The following is a 27,937-nucleotide window of genomic DNA, read 5'->3' on the forward strand; positions in this document are numbered from 1 at the left end:
AATGTGGAATGCAGCCAAAAGACAGAAAACTGTATGTAACTAACTGATATAAGGAAGACAGCTCTTTGGGCCTGGTGCCTGTCTTCTCCCTGACTAGGGCAGGATAACCATGCTGTCTGGGCACATTTTTTACTCAAGATCATGCCAAAGAGAGTCTCCAGGGAAAGCTGGCCACAGTTATCTCACAGATTTGCTCTATCTCAGCACAGCTGTTCCCATCGTGACCTACTGGCCTGGTTTCTTCCTATCTTGTTACAGAAAATGCTACTAGGGGGATTCCAGATGTGAAACATGTGGGATGAATCCCAGACTCTGGAGCACTTTGAATTTCTCACCCCTTCCTTTCCACCAGATCTTTTCAACTTTAGAAACAGATTACTGAACTGCCTCGGGTCTCATCTATGAGGAAACTTAAATGGATGGAAGGTTCCTGAAATTTTCACAGCAATAGTGAAAACGGCAACAGTCATGGAAAGAGTCAAAAGAAACTGCGTCTCTGGCAATACTCTGCACTCAAAGTAACTTGTGTTTAGTGCAAACCCCAGGCCAGAGCAGAGCACCTGTGCTGTGAGAAGAAGGGACATCTCTGGTCCTTTCTGTCACTACAGTGCTGTCACTGAACTCCAGTTCCCTGTTCACCTTCAGTGGAGCTCAGGGTTTTGCTTTGAAGCTCTTGATGAAGTTTGTGCAATTGTTTATCATCTACAAACTCCTCCCACATTAGCCCATCCCATCATGAACCCCCTTATTCATCCAACACCCCTGTTAAACTACGCACCCTTCTGTCCTGCTTACTAACATTCACAGCCCCATCCACCCTCTCCAGTGCTCACTTATGCACAAAAAGCCCTCAAAGTCATGGATGTTTTTTAAAACCATGACAGTGCTGGATTCCTGAGACAGCCATGAGAAAGGTCTGGCCTTACACTGTAGGAATGAGTAACCTCTGCCTGCATCTCTCTCCACCAAGCCCAGTTTCTGTCTTGTCTCACAGCACCAGGAAATAACCCAGGGCATGTCAATGATACTGATCCCGCCTCTGTTAATAGTATAATCTGAGAGTAGTGACGGACTGCTGGAAACACTGAACTGTGCTGAATTTATCCCATGGCAACTACTTCAGAGCAGGCTTTCATGGGCTACTGTGGTAGCCCTGGCTGCTCTGCAGTGTCCCCTTCCAGGCCATACATGGTATTCCAACCACTCCCTGCCTGAGTCTGTAAAGTTTGCCCCCCTGTGTGTGCCATAAGTCTGTGCCAAAAGCATGGCATCAGTCCCTTATCAGTCATGTAACAAAATAGCAACACAGGATTTCGCTGTATGTACCTTTAAACAAAGAGAAAAAACCTTTTCAAAATATAAACACTTAGTTGCAGGGCTTAGGGCAAGTGCCAGGGCCTGTGTTTTGTGTTCTCCCTGAGGAACATCTATCTAATCCAGTGGTTCCCAAACTGGGGTTTGTGGGGGTACAGGGGGTTCACTGGACAAATTTCACTAATGGCGGCCAGAGGACCCTGGGCATTGGAGGCAGCAGGTGGGACCCGGTTGCAGGACAGACAGCCCGAGCCCCAGGGAGAGCAGGGCCGGTCAGTTGGGGCTGGCAGCCCGAGCCCTGCCCCCGTCAGTGGGGGAGCTGGCTGCCCAAACCCCAGCACTCTGCAGGGGGCTGGCAGCCCGAGCCCCAAGGAGAGCAGGGCCGGGCAGTTGGGGCTGGCAGCCTGAGCCCTGGTGGTCAGCGGGACCTGCAGCCCGAGCTCAGTGGAGCTCAGTTGACCGGGGCGGTCAAAGGGGTCCAGCAGCAGGAGCCCCACGGAGTGCAGCGTGCGGAGGAAATTTAAACTTAAATCCCTGGAAATATTCATTTTTAGGAGGGGGTTCATGAGATTTCACAATTTAGTGAAAGGGGTTCGCGGGCTGTTAAAGTTTGGGAACCACTGATTTGGTCTGTTCCCAGGGCCGGCTCTAGGCACCAGCTAAGGAAGCTGGTGCCTGGGGTGGCAAATCAGAAGGGGCGGCACTTCGGCCGTTCTTGGGGCGGCACTCCTTCCTCGGCGGCCCTTCGGCGGCAGCTTTTTCATTTTTTCTTCTTTGGCGGCCGCTTTTTTTTTTTTTTCTTCTTCACTGCTTGGGGCGGCAAAAAAGGTAGAGCCAGCCCTGTCTGTTCCAGTCTCACCCAGCTCTGCCTTTCTTAACTGGCCTGCTGTTTCCTGATTTGCCAATATTTCCTCTTGGCCCTTCTAGTTCTCTGGAGGGCTGTCTTGTTGGTCACTGGATCTGAGTAGATTTTCCTTGGCTGGGGAGTGTGTATCTGTCCCCTTAGCAAAGGGCAGAGAAGGCCTGAGACTCTGTCACATCTATTCCAGGAGGTAAGGAGACATTGACCAGGCCACTATTAATATGATATCTCCTACTGGTTCCCATGAGGTAGTTAATGGATCAACATCTGTTCTTTCCCCTTGAGTTGTGAAGCCCTAAGTAAACACCATGGAAGAGAAACTGTTTTTCTACAACACCTTTAACATCCAAGGTATCTCAAAGCACTTTATGAAGTCAAGTAGTACTAATAGTGTAAAGCTTGCAGTGGCTATTCTGCATCCAGCAATAGCCTGCACACAGCCTCCAGCATTAGAACTGGTCTAATCAAAGAGGAAATGTTTGAGCCTGATACTGAAGTTTTCCTTGAACTCTTTTTGAAAACTGCCATAGGATATTCAATGTCCCACCAGAGATGGGTGGAAGGGACCTCAGTTTAATATCTCACCCAATGAATGGTAACTCTAACAGGACAGCCATCCTATTAACTTGTGGTAGGATCTGAAATCTCTTTGGGGTAGGGGCAAGAGAGCTAGCTGCACTGACAACAGGTCCGTGTATGTTCCTGGAACACTTGACTTTCCCTTTTTGAAGAAGGTATTAGAAATGAAGCCCACAACCAAGTGTTGGACTGAACTATATCTGGCGTCGGTGCTTTGTTTCCCCCAGCCTGCCTGGCTCCTCACGGGCTTGCTGCTTTATCCTGGAACAGCCACTGATGGGAGAGGTTGCTTTCAAATTGTTTAATAACAGTGATGGTAACCTTTGACCTTGCTGAATGGCAGTGCTTTTGACCTTTCATTTGTTAAATAATACAGCCACTTACTTCCCGATCCTTATCAGTGTTTAGTAATTGGGGTCAGGACAAAGCAAGGCAGAGTACAGTTACCCACCAGGCTTTATTGAACCTGGAAGAATTTCCTTAAGCTATAGATTTCCTTTTCGATAATCTTCAGTCAAGACAGGCAGAGACTGGAGACTGGGTGGCTTAGGGGATCAGTAATGGGATAAAGAGCCTTTCAGCTGTTGGCATCTGGTTTGAATCCAACTGTGGATGATAGTGATAGAAAGTCATTACCACGTTAGGGTGGCTGGCTGACCTAGGTGAACTGAGTTGGAGGTCTCAGTCCAGTTCCTAGTGGACAGGTGTCCATATCATAAAAATCACCATAACAATGGGTGTAGCTGGCAGTCTCAGCATAGAAACCAAAGACTAAATGGACTATGGAGACTGAACTCCCCTCTTACACCTACAGGTAATCTCTCCTGATCGGAATGAGGTACAATGAGGTAGGCGACAATGTATGTGGAAAACTTGAGTTGCTAGTGTCTGTGATGATCTGAGGTTAAATAGAGGCTGTCTCCAGGGTTAGCAATCTGACCCCTTTCACCAGAATTAACTAAAAATAATAGACCAGATTCTGTGCTGTGCCTCTCAGAAAGCATATCCCAGAGCTAACACTAAATTTAATAATGCTTGGTAGAGGGACAACTGCGAATAGTTTATTTATATAGAAGGGGGAGACCAACCAAACATAAAAGTTATAGGCAGCAATCCCTGGAACACTTTTTTCCTCAGATGTGAGTGTGAGGGGAAATGTGCAAAGAACCCAGGAAGTTAGATTTGATAAGGAATTTTTATATATAATTAAAAAATCTTTAAGTGACTTAGAGCTGTCAAGCTGTGGACGTTACAACTGTGGACTCATCAATCAGAACCACTGGATCTGATTACCTTTGCCCTCATCTTTCACTCTCTGCATCTTGCCTTAAAACTACAATGTAAGCACTATGGGGCAAGAACTGTTTCCTCTGTCTGCAGAGTGCCCAACACAATGGGGACCCAATCCTGACTGCTGCCTTCAAATGTTGCCATAATATACTAGATAAACAACAATAACATCAGTAAAAATGATACCAGAGGGGGGTGGGATTCATGGGTTTTTTTTTGGAAATGGGGAGGAAGCAGGATGGCACGCCAAACAAGGTACATACAACAGTTAGCTATCTTGCAGGTTCACAGATTACCTTGAGGGTGTACAGCCTCCTGAGGAGGAGATCTGATGTGTATCCATGCAGCACAACCTGCTCCAACCACCTTCTTAAGAGACTGCTTGTCCCCGATTGCTCAGGGAATGCTCCACTTTACACAGGAACAGCACACAGGGGTCTGTTTGGCCAGGCTGCCATCTCTAAACTCTCTTACAATCCTTGCTCTCTCCTCCATCACAAGGTGGAGCTACAGGAGAAGCACAGGGCTGCCTCTTAAAACTGCCCTGATTACAGGTGATTACAGGTGTCTGGATTTCTCCTCTCACTGGATCTCCTGGTAGCATTCACTCCCTGCCTGTTAATGGGGGAGGGTGGGTGAGGCTGCAGAGGGAATTCTACTCCTGCCAAGGATTCACCCCACACAAGACAAGAGGGTGCTAGTATAGCCAGTGCTTGGGAGCCCTTGAGATAGCGACCCAAATACACATTGATCCCCTCAGGCTCTCTGAGTGCTCCCCAGCCCCTTGCCATCCTTTGGGGTCTTGGACTCCTGCCCTTGCCTGGGGACCTGCCCAGGCCAGTCATGCTTGTCAGTGCAACTAAGCAGATTGGCCATTTTGTCCCTTGAGCCAGGATGACGACCCTGGTGAATCACAGAATATCAGGGTTGGAAGGGACCTCAGGAGGTCATCTAGTCCAACCCCCTGCTCAAAGCAGGACCAATCCCCAACTAAATCATCCAATTTCCCCCCTAAATGGCCCCCTCAAGGATTGAACTCACAACGCTGGGTTTAGCAGGCCAATGCTCAAACCAGTGAGCTATCCCTCCCCCCAGTGACAGAGGCCGTCCCCAGTGCAATTCACTGTGTGGCAATGCCCATTCCCACCCCAACGCTCTCTCTCTAAGTGGGAAGGCCGGGGCAGAGGGGTGTCAGGATTGGGTGGGACAGGCTCTAGGGGGGCTGCCCCTGGCTGAGGTGAAGGAGGGAAGCCACATTATGTCCTGTATGTGTTTCTTCAGGTCAGCTATTCTGGGGAGAAACTGGGACTGCAACTGATCTGGTGTTGCCATTGCCCAGGTGTCCTTTAGTCCCATGTGTGTTGCTGTTGCCATGGCATCATAGGTGTTGTGGTTGCCATGGCATCATGGGTCTTGCTGTTGCCATGGTGCCACCATCTGCCTCTGCACTGTTTCCATGTGACTGAATTTGATTAATTTTCAGTTTTGACCAAAAATTGAGAACCTCCCCCGCCCCGAAGTAAAGGGTTAACAAGGGAAGTTCAATTTCTGCTCGCCCGTGACCTCTGACCCCAGCACCCTGTGCCCTCTGACCTCCGAGCCGCAGCAACGGCTCGACTCCGCCCGCTGCGAGAGACGCGTTTCCATGGAGGCGGTTGTCAGGTAACGGGACGCGGCTTCCTGCGCAGCCGGCACCACCCGCCCCCCGGGAGCCCCGCCATGGACGCCGAGTCGCTGACCTACGCCCTGGACCTGGTGGCCGGGGGCGGCGGGGGGCTGAGCTCGGAGAAGCGGGCGGCGCTGCGGGCCTCGCTGCTGCTGCTGCGCCGGGACTATCGCTTCGAGCAGGTCCGGTTCTGGGGCCGCATCCAGGGCATCCGCGGGCCCTATTACATCGCCGAGGGGCTGGGGGGAGACCGCGCCGGGCCCAGGAGCCGCCTCTACAGGTGTGTGGGTGTGTGCGGGGGGAGGGGCAGGAGCTGTTCATACAGGTCGGGGGGAGGCTGGATCCAGGAACAGCCCATAGAGAGGTGTTGGGAGGGCAGGCAGGGCTCAGGAACTATCCATGCAGGTGATGGGGACATGGGAGGCTGGACTCAGGAGCTGTCCATACAGGGAGGAGGGCAGACTGTCCAGGAACTGTCCATATAGTCCCTGGAGGGGAAGCTTCTTTCCAAGATTTGTCCATGCAGGACACAGCAACGGGTTGTGGGGTAGCCTGGGCCGAAGAGTTACTTCTGCAGCTGAGAGAGGCTGCGGGCAGGGACGAGCTGGTTTCTGTCTTTGCCTCTTATTGTGACAAGACTTTATTATGGTGTTTTATGGTGCTCATCACCATAACATCTGAGCACCCTACAAACCCTTCATGGTTTTCTCTGCACCATTTCCCTATGGGAAGGGGATTTTACAGAGAAGGAACTGAGACACAGAAAAGTGTGGAAGCTTGCCTAAGAGTACGTCTACACTGTGATGAAAGACCCACGGCACAGCCATATCTGGCCTGGGTCAGTTAACTTAGACTCACGGGACTCGGGCTGTGGTGAGTCTAGGGTGACCAGATGTCCCAATTTTATAGGGACAGTCTTGATATTGGGGGCTTTTTCTTATATAGGCTCCTATTACTCCCACCCCCATCCCAATTTTTTACACTTGCTATCTGGTCACCCTAGGTGGGTCTTTTATTGCAGTGTAGACATACCCTTAAGTTCACACAGAGAAGTCTGTGGCAGAGCTCGGAATAGAACCCAGACCTCCTAGTTCTTTAACCACAAGACTTTTAAAAATGTCTGTGTGATGCTGACTGTACAATGTAGTATTGAACAGCAGCTTCCATCCTTGCTTTAAGAAGGCAATCAGTTTCTATCAATGCACACCATTGAGTCTCTCTGCATGTCACCTGTTTCTCCAATGGTTCTTGCAAGGTTCCCAGTGGGCTGCATTACATCTGAAAAGGAGGGTCCCTGTGTTTCAATAAGCATTGCCCTTTGTTGTGTTTGTGTGGCTGACAGCTTGAACTGTGTGGAGTGGAGTCTTCTGCCACCAGCTACTGAGGAAATGATCACACAGACTGCAGGGCTAAAGGGCCGTTTCCAGGGGGATCCATCTTATGAGTATGATCCCACTGAGAAGAAGGGGGAAGAGAATGAGAGAATATATGAGGAGGAAGGTGGGGTAAGTACAACAGGCCATTTTCCACACCTGTCTTCTAAGATGTCCCCTGACACAGTTGTTCCCAGCTTGAACTGAACAAACTTGAAATTGATACTTCTTCCTGGTAATAAACCTATACCGGTTCCCAGTCTGCTGCCCTTCCCAACCAGCTGTGAATGCTTTAATCATCAAGGGAGTTCAGGCTGCTCCAGTACAAAGTGTTACACTTGCGAGGATCCCATCATTCATAACCAATACATGTGTGAGTGGGTGCCACTGAATGGGAGGAGTTGTAGAGAAGCAGGCAGCGCTAACTGGTGCCCCCAAAATATTGGGTATTGTTGCCTTAGAAGAAGAGGGATAGTAGTATTTCAGTCTCAACAGGAGCTCAACATAGCTCACATCTCCTTTAAGGAAATCCCTGTTCATATTGGGATGAACATGCATTTCCCTGATTTCTGTCTCTATGGAACAGCAGCAACTTTCATTGACCACTTCAGCTAACCTTGGAGTTATAAATGGCTTGGAAACATCCTCACTTCTTCTTTCTGTTTATATGAATTAGTTGGATTCATTTCAGATATTTTTATGTAGCATTATTTAACATTTGCATCTTGTCTCATAGCTGTGCCTGACACTTTATATAGAAACTGAACACACAATTGCTATTGCTTATAATCAAATGGCCAAATTCGGATCTCAGTTATGTCTGGGTTAATCCAGAGGGAAGGAATAATAGCTACTGCCCCAGTGGGTTTGACATGTCTACTCTTAACAATGTTCCATGTTATATTGTTTCACTAAGAATATGTGAGGTGTGATCATTCTCATAATCCCATCAAACTCAAGATGATGACTGTATTGTGGTTCCTACATGCACCCTGAGTTTATTTCCAATAAAAGAAACAATGAAAGCTGTGATTTAATATTTGCTTATTTTTCTTTAAAGCCCATGATCAAGGAGGAAATCCGTCTTGTAGCTACAATAGATCAGATAGATAAGGCAGTGGGTATCGTCCCACGGGGTGCATTTGTGAAGACCCCGCTTGGCCCTGTCCATGAAAACAGGAATTTTGAAGGTAAATCCACATAATCTATATCAGGATTCAGGTGCATGTCTGTACTTTGAATACAAAAGCAGTAAGAGAGGTTTACTTTCTCCTTTTAGCTGGTATTCTGGTTCCTGGCTTGTTCCTCTCCCTTGACTTAGTGAACAGAGACTAGGGAATCCAGTACTGCTGAATCCATTTTGGTTCATCTTATGGAACTGTTAACAGAGTTAACAAAATCACTAATACAGAGTGCATAATTCTGAGAGATGGGAGGAGAAGGACTCCAAATCACCAATGGATTTGATTTGGCTCTGAGTCTCTAAAGTTACTGAGCATAGAGTTTCCTTTATGCAGGGGTTCCCAAACTTGGTTCGCGGCTTGTTCAGGGTAAGCCCCTGGCGGACCGTGAGACACTTTGTTTACCTGAGCATCTGCTGGTACGGCTGCTCGCAGCTCCCAGTGGCCATGGTTCGCCGTTCCTGGCCAATGGGAGCTGCGGGAAGCGGTGGCCCAGCCCGTGCTGCTTCCCGCAGCTCCCATTGCCCAGGAACGGCGAACTGCGGCCACTGGGAGTTGCGAGCGGCCGTACCTGCGGATGCTCAGGTAAACAAAGCGTCTCGTGGTCCGCCAGGGGCTTACCTTGAACAGGCCGCGAACCAATCTTGGGAACCCCTGCCTTTATGCTATGGTCCATGGAGTGTCTAGCAGCATTTGGTAGTTGTAGGGCTAGAGGAATTCTCCCTCTGATTGCAGGGCTCACAGAGAGATTTGTCTTGTTCAGCACCCAGTGCTAATCTGGGACTGAAATTTGCATTGCCTGCAAAATCTCCCCCAGCACTGTGAGGTCATCCATTTCCAGCAGGTCTCTGATCTTTCTGTGGAGCCCATGGGACAAAGCTGGAGAGAGGCTGTGGTTCTGCTGTGCACTCTGGATTATGAACAAGCAGAGAGATCTTGATATAATGAGTATTTGATCAGGTATAGTGCTAATGGTCTCCAACTGTTCATACTACAGGTCTGTCTCTGACTGAGGCAAAAAAGTTAAATTCCTATTTCTACTTCACTGAGCCTGTTAACCTGAAGAACAGAACACTCCTGCAAAAGGCTGACCTGGACCCATCCATTGACTTCCTGGACTCTCTGGAGCATGATATCCCAAGAGGTAAACAGACTTTCTTAAGAGATTAGAGTCAAAGGATGGAAGGAAAGGGATAACCTCCTAGTGGCCTTCCAGATCCGAAGTGGACTAGGCCCAGGAGTTCTGTGGAGCTGGCATGCTCAGAAGGAGCCTTTTGTCTGTAATAGTGCTCTCAGTTGAGCCACTTTGATTTTCAAAGGAGCTCTGTCCAGCACACAGGAATATTGTGTTTTGACCCTCGCTCAAGAAATCTTAAACATTTACAGTGCCAAGATTCTCCTGATAAATATAAACTGCAGTAGGATTGTCACATCCTTAATAGAGGTAACTTCTCCTGACCCCTATGTCAGCACTCTCCTCTGCTAGAGCTCTGCATTCTCTTCTGATTAGGAAGGGGTCTGTAGCAGCTGGTGCCCTGCTGGGGCAGATAACACTGCTAGCGATAGAGGGTAGTTTATGGGGTTTGAAGTATTTCACACCTCCCATCCCACCCTATATTGCTCTCCTTATCTAAATGGGCTCTCATTAAGTCTAAACTCATATCTTTGAGAGGCTGGGTTCAAACTTTCCTTTGATAAACTGTAGTAGAAATGTTGCAGTGTGTAATAATCTGTTACACTGGCAGGATAAAACAAACTACAAGGAGAAAGAGGGACTACACGCATGTGTATATTACAGTGTAGGTGTAGTTCAGATCCCATCAGTCTGGTGGACAGTCTTTATTTGTTTTCTTTAATGTCCCCCAGAAGACTCATTTGGCAGAACCTTTCTCTAAAAAGATGCCAGCAGGTTGGATTTATGAAAATCTTCTGTCTCTGAAACTCTGGCCAGGATCTAGTTCATAGCTTAAAGGGAGAGTGAATCTTTATCAGTCCCACATGCTCTGTAGATACATTCCTTGTTGCTGTATTAGGTTTGGAAGTTCACCTAGATCTACAAACATGCACTGGTTTCAGAGTAGCAGCTGTGTTAGTCTGTATCCGCAAAAAGAAAAGGAGGACTTGTGGCACCTTAGAGACTAACAAATTAAACATGCACTGTAATCCTTATAAAACATTAACTGCTTCCAGTTTCTCACTCTTTATTTCTGCCTGTGTTTTGCTGGCTTGCTAAATGCTTCTGGCTGGGGCCAAGGATTCAGTGTGGGATATTCCCTTGTCCTGATGTTAAAAGCTCTTGTTGCCCCAAAAGCCTGGATTTTGGCTTGCCATTTTATCTCCCTTCTAGAGTAGCTATCTGTGTAAGCCTCCCTCCATGGCTGGCAGAGCTGAGAAGTGCAAGGATGTAAATAGTTTCCCAGACTTTGCCCAAATACATATATTTTTTGCTCAGACTTTCTCTGTCAAAATGTAACTTTTGAGCAGAGAATGATGACATTTCAGCTGAAATTCTGTAAGTTTCAGGAAGTACTGAGTGAGTGTAAACAGGAGTAAACTGTCATTCAACTTTATTGGGAGTGCTGCTACTTGTGCCATGATCCAGAGGTGTAGCCTGAAGAGACTGCAAGGGCTTGTCTACATGGCCCAGCAAAGCACACCAGAGGGGTGAGATCTGTCAAGTACACTAATGTGCTGTGCACTGTGACTGCCTTGTGTTGACCTGCTGGTTCTAAAAAGTACCTAGTTTGCATTAATGTACTCCTCTTTGAAACAGAACTACATCAACGCAAACTAGGTACCTTTCAGAGTGCACCAGCTGGGTCTACATGGGGCAGTTAGAGTGAAACACATTAGAGCACCCTACAAATCAGACCCCTCTAGTGCACTTTGCCAGTGCCGGGTAGAGAAGCCCTATGTCTGTCTCTGCATGTAGATCTCCATTGATTTGATAAGCCTGTCCTCTCAAATAAAAAAAGGAACAGTGTACGTAGAGATCTGTAGTGTCCATATGTTGCACCTTCTTATTAAAGATCAGGAATATTGTGGATCACCATCCTGAACAATGCTCGAGGGCTGCAATCCCTGCTCACCCTGTGTCTTTCCCACTGGGGACAGTAATCTCTTCTTCTGAGGCTCTAGAGAGTATACCTCTTAATGCTGAGCTTCAAGACATCTTAAATGGCCTGGCGTTGGCTGCACTGCTATATTTGCCCATTTGTCTCAGGTTTTTACTTACATATTTATTTCTCTTCACAGAAGGTCAGGGTTGGAAGGGACCTCAGGAGGTCATCTAGTCCAACCCCCTGCTCAAAGCAGGACCAATCCCCAATTTTTGGCCCAGATCCCTAAATGGCCCCCTCAAGGATTGAACTCACAACCCTGGGTTTAGCAGGCCAATGTTCAAACCACTGAGCTATCCCACCTAGTTCTCTCCTACATCCATTCTTCATTGAGCTGTATGGCTTCATGTTTACAAAGCTTGGCTCCTAGATGCCTCTGAAGAAAGGTAATGAGGAGTCCTTGTGCGACAAGGACTCCTCGTTGTTTTTGCGGATACAGACTAACACGGCTACCACTCTGAAATCTGAAGAAAGGTGTTAATCTTATCCTAGTGTTGTAGCAGCAATACTGTGCTGTAGTTCAGGTTCTGTCTGGGTTTCTCTTATAGACCCTTCTCTTCTGGGGTTCATGTTCCAGCTCTTTCTGAATCCCAGGGTACAAGTTTGTAACCTGATGGTGAAACAGTTAGATTTTAACGTAATGGTTTATATGATATGCTACTTTCTTCCCTAGTGCACCATTTGGAGATCCTTAATGTTAATGTGGGGATTATAATTCAGATTCCCAGTACAGTGTTCACACCATTATATCACACCTCTCTTGCACTGCTGTTGCTGACCCTGTTCAGGTCCTTCAAGCTCAGTGCTGTCAATGAAGCTGGTACCTTTCACCAGCACTCCAGAGTATGTCATTCCAGGTTGTGAGAACCCAATCTTCATGACTTGCCTATTGCTTCACTGATATGTGTTGTTGCCACCAGTCCAGGAGAGAACACCCTCTGCAGAGGTAACAAAGACGCTCGCATGCAATTCAGCTCATCATCTCTATCAACAGCAAAGTTTGTGAGGATTGAGGTCAAACCAGGAACTGACTGAAGGAGAGAGAGCTTAAATCTGGGGCACTGCTTGAAAATGTATCCAGGGTCAGGCCTGTAGTTGTTCTGTGAAAGCCAAGAAATCCAATACAGTATAACTGCAAACAGGCCCAAGGCAAAGCTGAACAGAATTCTTTACTCATTCTAGAACTGAAACTATAGAGCCAATGCAGGAGGCTGTGCATCCTTAGAGCCTTCCATGCTCCACTAGAACAGAAGCAGCAAGGGCATTGGCGGTTGGCTGAGAGCCTGAGGGCTAATTTGCATAACATATAGCTGATTGCAGCTATCTTCATCTGTAATATGCAATGGCATCCTGAAGAGACTACAGGTCCCACCATGCAACTCCTCTTCTGGTTCTTCAGGACTAGGCCATTTGTTGGTCACACCTCTGTGTTAGACATGAAGGTGGCTGCTTTGTAGAGCTCTGGTAGCTACATTTGACCACAGGCTGCATTTTAGCCAGCCCTGGGCTAGAATGTGGGGGTCAAAGAGGGGAGAGGCAAATAACACATTTAGTTAACTGTAGCTACCTGAGGTTACTGTAAATGTGAGTTGTTGCTGTCTCTTCTGGGGAGGCTGTTGTTGCAAATCTAAATGCCTTTAGTGGAGGTGATTCTCAAAGGCAACTCCAGCCCAGGTGCAGCTGTGCACTTCCTAACAGAAGAGTTGGCCATTGTAGGACTTTGTGTGGTTCCTGCACAAATCCATCTTATGTTGCCTGTATAAATCCAGTCACATTCCCCTGCCACTGCTTAGACTATAGAGATGATTCTTATAGGATGAGCCCATCAGGATATGAGAACAAGGCAAATGTTGCTGACAGGGTCAACAAGGCATGCAGCCTCTCTAATTGCTTCCCACAGCATGCAGACCAGTTGCAAATAGGAGCTCTGAAAGTTAAAAAGACCAGCTCATGCCCTGGATGAGCATGCAGTTTACAGAGTTTTTTTCCCCCTATCTAAAACTTGGAATGGGTGCTTATTAAAATGAGGGGACAGATAGCACAGGGCAGAGCCAGGCATAGTGCAGGTAGATGCTATGCAAGTTTCCTCTGCACAAATCTACCAAAGTCCTTCAATTTTGGCTGCACCCCCCTGCTGTTCCAGTCTTGGGTTCTCCTTCTCCACTCAGCTCTGCCAATGCACCTCAGTCCTGACCTACAGCAACTATGGCCATTCCTGTCCTGGACTCCTTCCACACTGCTCAGCCAACCCTCCCAACCTGAAGCATCCCTGCCTTTCCAGGGCAGGGTCTCTCTTGAGCAGAGATTGTCAAAGCTCAGAGGTGGGTAACCTCAAAATGTATTTTTGTTGCATTAAAAACTGTGATTGGGGTTAAGGTTACCCTCTTTCCCTTGATTTGAAACTAAATAAAACTCCATCCTTGCTCTGCCTACCCTCCACTTTATTGCAGACCAGACCTTTCCCCTCCCAAGATGGAACAAAACCTGTGTTAGCTAATTAGTCAGGTTTCCATGTTTGGTTCCTCTTTGTTTCTCTGGCAGGTGCTCATGCAGCTCTCATACCACTAGTTTATTTTCTAGTGCTTCAAATTGGTCTTCTTTATTCCATTTGAAGCCATCTGATCAGAATAAGGTACATGCTATGTGGTACTTGGCTTCCTGCTCTGCCTCAGTCAGGTACGTTGAAAAGTGGATCAGCTGAGTGGGAGCTGTATGAGTAGTACCCCCAGCCTGCATTGACCCTAAAAACTGTAAGAGCTGCTTAAAGACAAAGGAACTGGACCAGGGGATTAAAGTATGAGTTTCCATGTCTAAAAGCAGGCAAGTAACAAGTGTAATTGGAGTAGTCTTATTTTTCATTGAATGCTGAGAATTTATGATGGCTTCCAAATGGATTCCATTTATAAAATGTTTGAGAATCGCTGTAGTGGGAAAGAAGCTAGACAGATATGGGAGACTGGAAAGTTGGAGGCAGAGTGAGGTTTCTATATGAAGTCTAGGAGATGGAAGGAAAAGCAGCTAACACCAGATTAATAAAACACACAGTGGTAAGAGCAGGGAACCAATTGCAGGGGTGCAGCAAGCAGAGTTCTATAATGGGGTCCCTTGCTGCCCTTATCTTTAGTATAAAGGTGATACCTAAGGAGACTACAGGTCCCAGCATGCTGTATTATCTATCTGTCTAGTTATATGTATATTTCCATAGCTTAGCCAGCGATGCTAATTCTCATGACTGTATTGTGAGTCTCATGATATTTGATGCTTTTCTCAAAGCCCCACCTGTTAGAGAAAAGTGATCGTGTGAGAATCTCATCTCGCTTTTAAAAAAAAAAGTAATTTCTTGCCTTAATGATCATAAAGAAAAGTATGAAAATGTGAACCCTACAGTCTCAAAAAACAGAAAGCAAATAACAAGCCCCAATATGTATTATTTTTTTAAATCTTACAATATTTAAATGAACCTCTTGAATTTTGGAGGCCTCTTTCATGATTTCTGAGCATGTGGTGGTGATGATACTGATAACCACCATCATGGCCGTCCCTAGGGGGTTGCGGGGCCCGGGACATAGGGACCGAGTTTCTAATCTGCCAGGGGGTGGTCCCCCTGTCTCCGCCCAGGGCTTGCCCCCTCTCCACCCCTTCCCCCAAAGCCCCACCCCGCTTCTTCCCACCCCCACTCCGCTCCACCCCACCTCTTCCCCACCCAGTTCTGCTCCCTGCCCCGCGCGGGCTCTGTGTCCTCGCTCCTCCCGCCAGCGCCTCCTGATGCCGCGAAACATTGGATCCGCAGCAGGCAGTAGGTGCTGGGAGGGCGGGGGAGGCACTGATCTGCAGGGCCCACCAGCAGGCAGGAGGCGCTGGGGGGAGGGGGAGGTTCTGGTAGGGGGGCTCCTCCTCGCCCCTCCCACCCACCTGCCTGCCAGCCACTCGCCTCCCCATTTGCCTGCTCACCCTGCTTGTCCACCCACCTTCTGCCTCACCTCCCCATCCTCAGGGCCCCCCAAAGCACGGGGCCTGGGGTGGTCGCCCCGATTCGCCATACCCAAGGGACGGCTCTGGCCACCATAGTATCTGATCGTGCAATTCTCCATTTAGATCCAAATGGCTATGCTGCTGGAGCATTGCATGCTGGGACTGTAATTTTTGCTGCCATATCTCTGTATTAAAGGATAAGGTTGTCTGGTCCAGTCTAAGCAGAAAATTTGCTCAATTTTATGCATGTTAGGTGTAGCCTTTGAGATTCTGGCAAGACGTCAACGTTGGGCAAAGCTTGGGTATCCTGGGTAACAGCATTTCAGAAACTAGTGCTGAAACAGTTTTTCACATAGCAGGAGGCAAAGGAAAGAAGTTTGGAAAGAGAATGATGATAATTCTTAACATATCTATCGAACTTTCAGTTGACCTAATACTGTACAGATATGAACTAATAGTCACAATGAGGAAAGGAGAAATGTGTGAGCAGATTTCAATTTCATGGGCACGACTGAGAAGTGAAAATTAATGGGGGCTAACTACTGATGGACAGAGACTGTGTACACAAGTGATTGGAGAGGACAGGAAGGGGCATGAGTATCTGATGTGCAAAGAAGGCTTAGGAGGAAGTGAAACAGGAGATCCTGGGGATGGGGAATACAGTTATTTTATGGCTCAACCCCAAGGAAGTAAGTTGACACTAAGAATTTGCTACTGATCACTGGATCAGCTAGAGAAGAGCTGTGAAATTAATGGACATCAGAAAAGCCTGTGACAAAAACCAGTGGGGCAAATGAGGGTGTTCAGCTCCATATCCCTTCGCTGGAGTTCAGCAACAGGAAGTGGTAAATGCAGTGAAAGACTTGTAGAGACGGTGTAGTCTGGCTTTCCTTGCACAAAATGCAGTCTGCTAAAGATGGAGGAGTGTGGGGAAAAGAGTCAGTGACACTTGACTAGTCTCTTGGTGAGAGTGAAAGGGGACCCAGTTGAGATGCAGTTCCTTGCAACCTGACCTAAACCCAACATGATCCAACTACAGGTGTTGGGTTTGTGTCAGGTCTTGTCTGAAAACAACCCAAACATCTTGGGCTCAGGTTGTCTCTGATCACCTCCTCCTGCCCAAGTGATCAGTGTGGCAGGGGCTGTGTGTCCTGCTCCGCCCAACTGCTGGCTCTTTGCTGTGCTTTCTGTTTGCTGTGGAGTGTGTGCGCCAATGAGTCGCAGTACCTCTCACACTGCAGCACACACAGCGCAGCAAGGCAGCAACTGCCAGCAGCAGTAGGGCACAAAGCTGCCACTGCCAACCCCATGCGGAAGAGATGGCCAGAGACAGATCATGGGCATTGAATGTGGGGTGTGGGGAAGCACCCATCGGGCCTAGCCACTGCTGTCTCAGCACATGGGGGGATGAACTGAGATAAGACTCCCTGTGGTTTAACTGCAGAACATATATTAGAGAGTGGTTTTTGAGGAGGCTCCCTGCTGGCTCTATATAGGCAGGATGGACCAAGATGGGGCTCCTTGGCCTCTTTCTATTTCAAGATTCACCAGGGGGATGGGGAGAAGGAGATTACTTAATGGAATCCACATAAACAGAAACTGTTCCAGCTCCTTTCCAAAGTAAGTGTTGGGGGAGCTGGCAGCTACTCGTCCCCAGGCACCACCGCTTCACAAGGAAGTGTTGCTGCCCCATAGTATTCCTGATGCAGCACTGCATATGAAGTGGTTTGTGACCACCACTTGGCCCCATGCTTGTGCGTTACCCTATTCCTTAAACTCTCCTGACAATAGCCTGGTGAAATCAGGGATGTAATTGCCTCTGAACTTGGCTTGCACACACTTTATCTGCACACTGAAAGCCAAGACTTAATGGGCTTTGCACACGGAGGAACTGCATTCTTGAGCGGGAGATAGAGCCTCTCTGTGCGTTTGCTTCGGCCACGCTCATAACACCATTTTGGTGGTGGTTTCATGGCGGCCTGGAAAGCCCCAGGTGCTGGGAGTGACAGAGCCAAGAGACATGAACCTGCTTTATCTCCAGGCATTAACACAGCTAATTAACTCCCTTTCAAAGGCCCCCCTGGGGTGATTAATCCCTATCAGCCTCCATCTCCAGCCATTCAAAGAGTCTGTGTCTGCTGAGGCATTTACGGCCCCCAGCTAGCCTGCAGAGTGCAAGACAGCCTGTTATCGGGGCTCTAAGACAAATGGCTGCCTATCTCCCCAGTGGCCTTGCAAAATCCAGCAAAGTGCTATGCTGTGCTGGCCACCTACTTTCACCCAGCCTCCCTTCTCTGCTAACGTTTCACAGATGTGACCTGAGCCCACCCCTTTCATTGCTTAACAATAAGCAGCACCACCCTAGCCCTGTGAAAGCTGAGTGAGAGCACTTTACTTTTCAGCCTGCCAAGAGCCACACAGGGACAAGGCTTTTCAAGCTGCTTCACTGAAATCCAAACTAAAAGGCCCATAATGAATGAGGGGGGCAGTGCTAGAAAGAAAAGGATGCTTTAAAGCAGGAGTGGCCAAAGTATGGCCCAAGTTCTCCAATGCGGCCCATAGCCATCCTTATCCCCAGAATAGAAGGGCGATCCTTGGAGACTATGTCTAACAGCCTGAGATACTGCAGCCCATTGGGTTACTTGCCAGTTAGAAGGCTATTTTGGTTAGGGTGACCAGATAGCAAGTGTAAAAAATCAGGATGGGGGTGGGGGGGGGGTAATAGGTATCTACATAAGAAAAAGCCCCCAAAATCGGGACTGTCCCTATAAAATCGGGACATCTGGACACCCTAATTTTGGTAAACAAGCAATAACATGACGACACTGGTCAGTACAGCTGACGAGTGTGCCCAGAACTTTTGGGAGCCTCCAGAGCTGGGAATCGGACCCAAACAGCCGGAGCAGTGGGTTACACGACTTGACCAAGGCACTAGTTTTGGCTGTACTGTACCTGGTTTCCTCTGTTTAACAGAAATCAAGCATCCATGGGGTAAACTGCTACACCTCATGTCTTCCAGCAGGGGACAGTATGGCATCAGTATCAGTGCTGAGTACATTATAAAAGGAAACTATTGAAAAGTAAGGTTTCAGAGTAGCAGCCGTTTTAGCTATATCCGCAAAAAGAAAAGGAGTACTTGTGGCACCTTAGAGACTAACAAATTTACTTGAGCATAAGCTTTCATGAGCTACAGCTAGCTCACGAAAGCTTATGCTCAAATAAATTCGTTAGTCTCTGAGGTGCCACAAGTCCTTCTTTTCTTTTATCAAAAAGTAAAATGAGCAAGTCTAGTATTGAAGAGAGCTTCAGACTTTTTGCGAAGAAGGTGAGGACAGAGAGACCAGACTGCGTCCGATATATTGACCTGTCAGAGAAGAGCTTTATCTGTCCCCCTTCAGATTAGACAACTGCCAAGAAGGGCTGTTGGGATTTTGCACTAGTGTACAAGTGTGCACATGTGAGTGAGAGCATGCATATGTTCAGTTCCTCCATAATTTTCCGCTTCAAAGACTCCACATCAGCCCTACCCATCCTTCTTGCCAAGTGGAGAGGAGTCTGGAGTTGCTTCAGACTTGTCAGTGCCACTCCCAAGGGAGCTGCTCAAGAGTGACACAAGATGTTCCCTCCTCCTGGAGCTGGGCACTGCCAGCTGAGGAGTTCCGGACTGGACTGGAATCCCTCATGTGGCAGCGCAGCAGGAGAACTCCAGAGGCAGCTAGCATTACAGTTTTGGACTTGCTGTCCACAGTCTGCTCTGATTTCTGGAATGATGTCTGTTTTCCTTGGGCTTGGGTTCTATGCATAAAGCAGTGTATTTACTATCTTTGGGTCCCAACTCTACATCACTTCAGGGGGCTTGTTTAGCCAAAGGCCTTGGCTGAGTTTATACTGGAGCAGGGTTGTCCATCAACCTTTGGGTTGTGGTGGAGGCTTTCACTGTCCTGATTGCTACAAGGCGATGATGAAGCCAGAGACAAAGAGTCTTTGCAGCAACTTTCCAGGGATTGTATTTAAAGTTCTTTCTTCCTCAAAAAAAAAAAAAAAAATCCCCACTCAGTCTCCATTTTGGTTCCTGGTCTCTTGTTCATTCCACTTTTGCTAATGCCTTTTTTGTTGACCTGACAGGAAATGCAGGAATAGCCTCTTAGATAGAACCATGTGTTCTGGTTTATCGCCACATAAATCAGTAGTGGAATAAACCTTATTCTGGGGAATGATGAGACATTATATGAAGGTGAAGCGCTAGGGCAGTAACAGTGTTACTGGACATTAGAGAAAGCTTAACCAAGACAGCTTTTGCTAGGAACAATCTGCATCTGATGCGGCTTCACGTGAGATGTGGCAAACTGTGCCTGCTCCCAGGTTGGCATTGACGTCAGCTGCATTTATATTGTCTCCTAGCTATTTATTGTTTTAATGGCTGCTCAGGGTAGCAGAGCTGTGCTGCATGCCCTGCAGACTGCTCGTGCACAGTTAAATTCTCTCTTCCCATCCCTGACCTATGGAATTATCGTTCATTAGTTTGACTTCCCCGCAGTTCCCATCATAGGTGACTGTTAATGCCACAGACTATGGAAGAATAGCTGAAGATTTATCGTGCAAAAATAATCTGGAAGCAATGGGACATATCTTCCCCCTCTGGGGCACGATGCAGAAGGGATGGAAGGAACAGAAATCCTACTTCTTTGGCTGTAGAACTTGTGGAAGAAGGGGAGTCAACATGAAGCTGACCTGTCCCTTTATACCCTAGAAACGCTTCTATACAAACATCATGTGGGTTGGGGCTTTGAGGGTTTACGGGATATGTGGCTGCATGGAGAGTGGAGAAGTTTAGGGACGTCACCTTGTGACACAATTCCCCGTGAAACTGGCAAACCTACAGGGAAATTCCCAGTAAAGTTAATGCAGAGTCTGTTAGCATGAAAACTCCCAGATTCTGACCCATGACCTCTATTCCTACTAGGAAGGGGAGGGAATAGTCTGGGTGTGTGAGTTGGGGGCGGGGGGAACTCCTGAGCTCCTCTTCTAGTCCTGCTAACTGGATGAGTTGGGAGCTGTGTGAGTGGCTGCCTCTGTGTAACTCTTCCCATCCTACGGGTTTTTCCACAGAGCTGTGAATGGGATATGCAGCGAGTGCACTGAGTCTGGATCACAGTTTGTGCTGGTGCGTGCTAGCACAGAAGCCAACACACAGTCCTTTACTGTAGGATAATTTCCAACATTTGCCCCTAATCCATCCCCTACTTGTCATAACTACATCCTAACAGTGGCCAACACTTTTTGATCAAGTGAGGTAGAGACTTACAAGGCAGCCATAATCTCCTCTGAGTCAGACAAATATTCTCCGTTGGATAAGAAAGAGACAGTGACCGAAAATTCTGAGGGGAAGAAGGATCCTAAGGCTGGAACAAAGCTGCCCATTGAGCCTTTTCATCGAACTGTTAATCTTTCTTTCAAAAACGTCACATTTGTTCAGTAACAAAAGCTTAAAAGAAGCTGAATTGAGCCTGAAAACCAGCAGCAAGATTTAGAGGAAGTGTCTTTCATTCAGAGCAAGGAGGGGTGAGAGACTCCTTTTTCTTGCCTGTAACCAATGGGATCACAGGAATCCACGAAGGTGACGGATTAATGCAGGGGCTCCCCAGGTAGATGCTACGTGACTTCTGGCACGCTCCAAAAACGTTTCCACAGCGACCAGCTGAGCAAGAAATATGGAGTGTGACGGAATCCAACGGAAGCCTGCACTTGAGGAGGAGGGTGCGTTGCAACTCTAAGAGATTCCTAAACCCACCATACAGGGCCCACGATGAAGTGACGGGTTGTAGTAATCAAAATCACAGCAGCTAGGAAGAGACTGGCATTGTAAACATCCTACCCCCTCAGCTTTAATTCTGCTGTTTCCCAGTGCAAGGCTCCATTCCAGATCCCTGTTCCTGAGCCTTTCTGTGCAAAGTCTGCATCCTTCTCTTTGGCAGAAATTCAGCTAGTGGGGGAATTTTAGCCCCTTCCTGAAGATCAGATGGTGTTAGACCAGTAGGTCTAGCTGGGCTGGGTGTGAATCTCACAGGCACCTGAGCAATGTGATTCTGGGAAGCAGGGGCTCCTCCTTGCCATAAGAAAGCAGATACCTTGTTTTTAACTGAAATGCTTTATCTTTTGTAATGAAAAATAGTTCACAATAGGAGAGAAAAATGTAGAGAGAAGGCCGTGAAGTGAAAACTTTTCCCCTAGAACTTTTGGGTGTAATTGCATTTAGGTAACAGGGATGTTGCAGGCATTAGGAACAGGCAAGAACCCTTTTTGGTAACATTCTACTCTTTGTAGGCTCCACTTTCCTGCCTCTGGTGGGTTCAATAGCATTGAACCTCTGGCCAGGCTGTGTTTTAGTTTAGTTTTTATTAAGAAATTTAAACAGGGAATTTTAAATGTTTGACTATAGCTGAACATGTGGGATGCAGGTGGCACGTTGGGCAAGTGGGAGAGATTCAGCTTGCAGCCGGTGGTGAGTGGCATGATGGGGCTAAGCCCCACAGGGAGTAGTAAGGATTTGCTCTACAAAGCTAGTGTGCAATGTGAGAATGCTCGTGGGCATAGAATTCCACCAAGAGCTAGAGCGGGGAGCCCTATCCTTTCCTTATGGCCCACTCCTTTGCAGTTAGCGACAGTGAAGTAGGAGTGTGAAACTCTCCCCAGTGTAGGCTTTTTTGTCACTGGTAGAAGTGGAAGCTAAGGGTGATGTAGGTGTGGGTGATGCACTATCAGAGCTAAATGCTTGTGGCTATGAAGGATGTGCGGTTGCTTTAGAAAGGGAACCTGGCCATGCTGTCATGTGTATGGATATTAACATTTGTGCTGTTGACCATGTCCTCAGGTTTCCCCCCAGAAGTGGCAGAATTGCAGTGGTGTAAGGTCATCTTATGTGTGATGTTAGTGGTGAATGCAGCCATGCTGTTCCCTCTCTAGCCATAGGACCTTTCCTCCTTTTAAGAGGAGCTGGTGCTGTCATTTCTATTACCCTGTAGGGACCTTTTAGGACATGACGCCTCTGTATCAGAGTCGCGTTCCGTATAAAGCTGCCTTTTCTCAGCATCACCCCCAAATGAGGAGCACTGAACCACTTCCAAAATAGCTGTGCAATTGGAGGTTAGCTTGAAAGTGGCCCATACACTGGGGGAAGCTCTTCTGCAAACAGCATTGTTTAAAAAGCCTTTCCCTCTACAGTTACCCTTGCACACTCCCTGTTGCTTTGTGAACAAGGTTCAGCCCAGAGCTGAGACAGACATGGAGGATGAGACAGGGATTTCTATCTGTGATCGGAAAGTAAGAAGCTGAGAGGGAGGTTGACTTTTGAAATGCAGCCCAGGTATCCTGGCAGCTCTCAAAGGGCCATAAAAGAGGCAGTGGTTTAATACTGGTTGGTTGAGCTTCAAAACATTTTATTGTTTGGAAAGATGTAAGGAACTCCTCAACATTCCTGCCTGTGTTTGGAGGGGCGGAGGCTGTAGTCTGCTCCAAAGAGGGAATAGGAAGCTCCAGATCTTCATCCAGAGGATATTTTTCCCATGCTCTTTCCTCCCACACAGCAGCGCCCTCCCTTCCCTTCTGGAGCTGCGACAGGCAATAGTTTCAGCACACAGACAGCGCTTGGCTTATTTACCTTTGGCGGATGCAACTTAAAATGTAAATTGTCCTTTTTTCCCCCCTTCATTTTAAAGAACAGAAACTTAAACTGAGCAGCATTATTGTGGGAAGCTTCTGCCACAAGCTCAGTGATTCTCCAGGCCCCTGCTTCTGGGGAAACCACTGTCTAGTTACTGCCAAACTGTGGGGTCAACCCCAGGTGTATGTGAGATTTAGTTACAGCACAGGCCACATCTGACACAGAACTGTGGCTTACAAACAGTAGTACTTAATGCTAGTAAAAGCCACTTCTTACTATTAATTCTTACTATTAATTCTATTTACATTTCCCCTGCAGTACAAATGATTTTTGTATTTCCCTAGTACCTTCCATCTGAGAACCTCAAAGCACTTATCAGACTAATGAATTAAACCTCAATCTTCCCATGAGGTAGGCTTTAGCTCTATTTTACAGAGAAGGAAACTGAATGAAGTACTGAGTGGAATAACTCACATAGGCTCGTGCTGAGTCAGTGGCAGGAATAGAACCTAGGAGTTCTACCTCTTTCTTCATCTTATACTTTAACACAAGACCAGCCTTCCTCCCAGATGTGACCTCAGTGGAGGGTCGGTTCACAGCACTAGGAAAGACCCCAGCATGGTGTGAATGAAGCATTTAATTTTCTTAATTCTCGGGAGCTGTTGTAATACCTTCTCTCAAAGGGGAAAGAAAGGGATATTCTTCCCATTCGACTGCTCTCTGATCGTGCTCAGATGCTGGTGATTGACTTCTAAAAGAGCAGGCTTAGGGTGATCTATGACACGCTTATTTGGAAAACTCCTGCATGAAAAGGTGGGTTTTGCACTGTTGTATCAAGATGGTGAGATGTGAGCTCAGCCTGCTCTCTGGTGAATGAGAGCTCCATAGTTACAAATCCTCCACGGAGAACACTCCAGGCCCGTGCTTTCTGAGTTCAAACCTGCTCTCTCTCACCGGAAGCATCCTTTTTTGAGTGCATCTCACACAGTGGGCTATGGAAAGTCAGGCTCTAAGATAGCAGAGCCCCAAATCCACTTAAAGCTAAGGACCAAGACGTCAATATGATCTGAAGTTTGATTAGCAGGTAGGGTAGAGCGCAGAGCTCTGTTTAGATGTCCTCTCCTCAAAAGGCAGACAGCCACACAGTTGACCAGTTTCAGTTTCTGAATGGGCCTTTAGCATCAGTCCCAAGTAGAGAGCATTGCAGAAATCCAGTCGGGAGGAGATAGATGCATAATGCACCGGCTTGGGCTGTATAAGGGCGGAATGGCTACAGCTGTCTGGCCATCAGAAGATGAAAGAAAGCATTTCTGGCCACATCTATTCTGGCATTTAAAATACATAACAATGGTAAGCCTGCTCACCACTTTGTGCATGGGTGAAGAGATAATCTTAGTGGATGGTGAGACCATAGTTCCAGGAAATGCATCCTCCCACCAACCAACATCTCCTCTGTCTCGTTAGGCTTGATCTTGAGTCATCTACTTTTTGTCCTGAGCCGCATTTCACAGGGGTCTGAATCATTAGGGGCACTGCATTGTCTGCATTTGTCAAGGCGTAGGCAAAGTGGGGGATCAGCTGCACAGTGGTGAGATGGAAGAGTACAGCATCTCAATTCCTCCAGTGGCCACACAGACATGAAATAACAAGACTGAGTCCTGTAAGACTTTCCAGATGTGAGGGATCTCAGGAAGGAGGAGCAGCTGCCCATCACAGCCCTCAGGGATCTAGCAGAAAGAAGTGAACCAAGCCACCCATTAGGTACAGACTGGGGCTTTTTGCTTGTTCTGGAAGCAGCAATAACTGATAGACTCTCAGTCTAGCTGAACTATGGGCCAGTAGGAGCCTGACAGTTCCAGCTGCTGTCTTTCTGATTTGGGCCTGATGCCTTATAGCTGCTTCTTGTTTGGATCGGGGAGATTTACCAGTAGCCCTTCTCCCCATGCATTTTACCTCTCTCTAGCCCAGGGGTGGGCAAACTCTTTGGCCTGAAGGCCACATCGGGGTTCCGAAACTGTATGGAGGGCTAGGTAGGGAAGGCTGTACCTCCCCAAACAGCTTGACCCTGCCCCCTCCCACTTCCTGCCCCGCTCAGAACCCCTGACCCATCCAACCCGCCCTGCTCCTTGTCCCCTGACCGCCCCCTCCCAGGATCCCCCCACCCCTAACTGCCCCCCTGGAACCCCACCCCCATCTAACCCCCTCTGCTCCCTGTCCCCTGACTGCCCTGACCCCTATCCACACCCCCACCCCCTGACAGGCCCCCTGGGACTCCCACACCTATCCAACTGCCCCCTGTACCCTGACTTCCCCCTGGGATGCTGGTGGCATGGCAAGCTGAGGCTGCAGGGAAGGAGAAACAGCAGGGGAGGGGCTAGCCTCCCCAGCCGGGAGCTCAAGGGCCAGGCAGGACAGTCCCATGGGCCGTAGTTTGCCCACCTCTGCTCTAACCATTGCAGATTTGGTGTCGCAACCCATGTTTTCTTCTCCAGGCAGTTCCTGGCCCCTAGCGCTGAATCCTAGTTAACACTCCTGCCACCTCCTCTCTGGTGGGTTGTTCCCAGAATGTCCTGTCAAGTATAAAACAAATAGCAGCTCAGAGCTTCTCACTTCCAGGAGAAACTGCATTTTCACACTGGCTCCTAACCTTCTCAGCAAAGCCAAAGCACAATTAACATTGAAACTAATCCCCACTCTAAAGGTGGAGCCAAGAAAGGCTCAGGAAAATTAACCTTTTCTATAAATCACTCAGAGCTTGGAGGCAGCTCTGAAAAGTGTCCCTGCCTTTCACTTTTCTCTTCTTTCCTCTCACTCAGGACCTACAACAGGGCAAATCTTCCATCTTGGAGCTGGAAATCTTTTCTCTGTCTTCATGCAGCATTCTGGGAAAAGAGTCTAGCTCTTGACCAGTTGCGGATTCCTGTTCCCAAGGCTGCTAGAGGCTTGGATCCAAGGACTGAGATGAGCAGAGCAAATTGCTCCAGAGCTTAGTACTCCACTCCAAGTTAGCCTCCTGAGATCAGCTATATAGCTAGCTCAGGTACCATATAATAATAGCAGAATGCCAGTGCTGCTTTAGTTAAGGTTGAGAACTGCTTTCTGTTTACAGGTCGACTTAACTGGATTGCCTTGAAATCTGATGTGCTTCATGGAGACGAGGGGTAGAGTCAGTTATCCAAATTTGGGGTCAGTTGTGTAAGAGGTTCTCAAGAAATAGCCCACTGGAGAGAAAAAAGAAGAAGCTATTTTTAAAGTTGACACAGTCTACCAACTTTTTTGTGTGCAGACATAGGATCAAACCATGCCTGTGATCATCGCCAAAATGGTGTCAATCACTCATCGTTTACCCCGACTAGTGCAAGGCACCCACTAAGCCCTTTGCGGGAACACAACTGAAAACAGTATTTGAAAGAGAGTTTGGCATCTAGATACGCACATACCTAACACTCGTGAGCCAAACAGATTACACTTTGAAGACAGACAGCCCAAGACAGTTGCTAGCTCGCCATAGCTCATCAGACCTGTGTGACTCAAGGGGACATCAAACTTGAACAACACTGAGGCACTGTAAATTCAAATCTGACACTTGCCAGAAATCTGGGGGGGGGGGGAGGGGAGGAGGAATAGGCAGTGCTACGATCTGCCTCTGTCAAAGGTTTTTTTTTTTAGTTTGGGGAAATGTAATCTGCATACAGCAGAAAACTCAGAAGGCATTCAAATTATTTTTGAAAAGAAAATAAATGACAGGTGAATGCTTGGGGGAGGACGGGAGGGAGGGGAGGCTGCAGAAACAGAAGAGGAAAATGGGAATGAGTGGGAGGGGAGGGGAGAGGAGAGGGGTTGAGGTGCTCAGGTCATGGGGGAGGTAGGTATTGGGAGGGCTGCTACAGAGGTGCATGTTATGGGTTTAAAGTTGCATAGCTGTGTACCTTACCTCTGTATTTCCTGGTTTTCAGAACTTTACATTCTGGAAGGACACAAAATACCAGCATGCAACCTTAACTCTGCATTAACCATTTTTTTTTTTTTTGGGTCAGTGGGTACACAGACCAAGCAGGCTACAGAGCCCCACGTTAGAATATCTGCTGCCTCCCTTAGCAAATAGAGCCAATAATAGAATCTGCTGACTCTTAGGCTCAGATCACACACCAGTACCCCTCATCACACTATAGCTGTGGGAAAATGCTGAGTGAAACTAGAGGGGAGTGCCTGGAAATAGAAAGGCAGCCTGGAGTGCTAGGGTGAGTGGTGTGGAAGGGTTCAGAATTCTTTGTCCTCCTGGTATGGCAGATCCTTTGATATCCCCAACACCCATAAGGTAGCAGAGTCCCCACTGAGCTCAGCCTTGTGTACCATTTAATTCACCTCCCTGTGCTAGCCAGGCAGCAACCCATTGGGATCGCTCCTTGATCTTAGCACATATCACTGCAGGAAGGGTGTCTTGCATTTGTGCTGACTCTCAGCAGCCACTTTGTTGTTATGTAGGATCCTGGAGCATCCAGCTGGAGAGGGGAGGCAGCCTGGTGGTTCTGAGGAGCTTGCTGTGGCCAGGATTGACATTCTACCACATCCCCATGACTAAACAATATGGCTATATCTACCTTGGCACAGGTGAGAAGAACATAGACCTGCCCTTCATGCTGTGAATTGCCCACCCAAGCTGAGGATTCAAGGGAAGAGGTGTCACATTTAGATTTTATACTTGGGGATTTGCAGTTATTGTTTGTTCTAATAAACCTGTGTGAAACCCCTGCACCTGTCAGCAGTTTTCTGTGCCTCAAAAAGAGTCCTGAGGATTTCCCTAATGCCTCACTGTGCGTATTCTTAAACCTAGGCCCCGTCTGAGTGCTCAGGCATTGTGTGCCAGATCTTATTCCTAGGCAGCGTGAGCGAAGGTTGATTGTAGCACGTGAACGTAAAT

At 47.7% G+C, this 27,937-nt stretch overlaps 2 protein-coding genes across 5 annotated transcripts in view; one reads left to right on the forward strand and one right to left on the reverse strand.

Annotated features, from left to right (window-relative positions):
* LOC102942209 (epoxide hydrolase 1) overlaps positions 1-4,571 on the reverse strand; it is a 60,577-nt gene extending 56,006 nt beyond the window's left edge. Inside the window, exon 1 of the mRNA XM_043543468.1 lies at positions 4,342-4,571. Within this exon, the coding sequence (XP_043399403.1) occupies positions 4,342-4,388 (47 nt within the window). The 5' untranslated portion in view covers positions 4,389-4,571. The remainder of the gene's footprint in view (positions 1-4,341) is intronic.
* A 1,061-nt stretch (positions 4,572-5,632) lies between these two features.
* On the forward strand, positions 5,633-27,767 carry RSPH9 (radial spoke head component 9). 4 transcript variants are annotated; one of them, XM_007071656.3, is made up of 5 exons: positions 5,633-5,991; positions 7,054-7,216; positions 8,145-8,274; positions 9,263-9,409; positions 27,502-27,767. In XM_007071656.3, the coding sequence occupies exons 1-5, from the start codon at positions 5,765-5,767 to the stop codon at positions 27,660-27,662; spliced, it is 828 nt and encodes a 275-aa protein (XP_007071718.2). In that variant the 5' UTR covers positions 5,633-5,764; the 3' UTR covers positions 27,663-27,767. The 4 variants fall into 4 exon arrangements, with proteins under 4 accessions (XP_007071718.2, XP_043399406.1, XP_043399404.1 ...); XM_043543471.1 differs by lacking the exon at positions 27,502-27,767 and adding an exon at positions 26,686-26,771; XM_043543469.1 differs by lacking the exon at positions 27,502-27,767 and adding an exon at positions 13,553-13,741.
* Positions 27,768-27,937: the final 170 nt, after the last annotated feature.

Source organism: Chelonia mydas, chromosome 3 (assembly GCF_015237465.2).
Source record: "Chelonia mydas isolate rCheMyd1 chromosome 3, rCheMyd1.pri.v2, whole genome shotgun sequence".
In the NCBI taxonomy this organism is placed as follows: Eukaryota; Metazoa; Chordata; order Testudines; family Cheloniidae; genus Chelonia; species Chelonia mydas.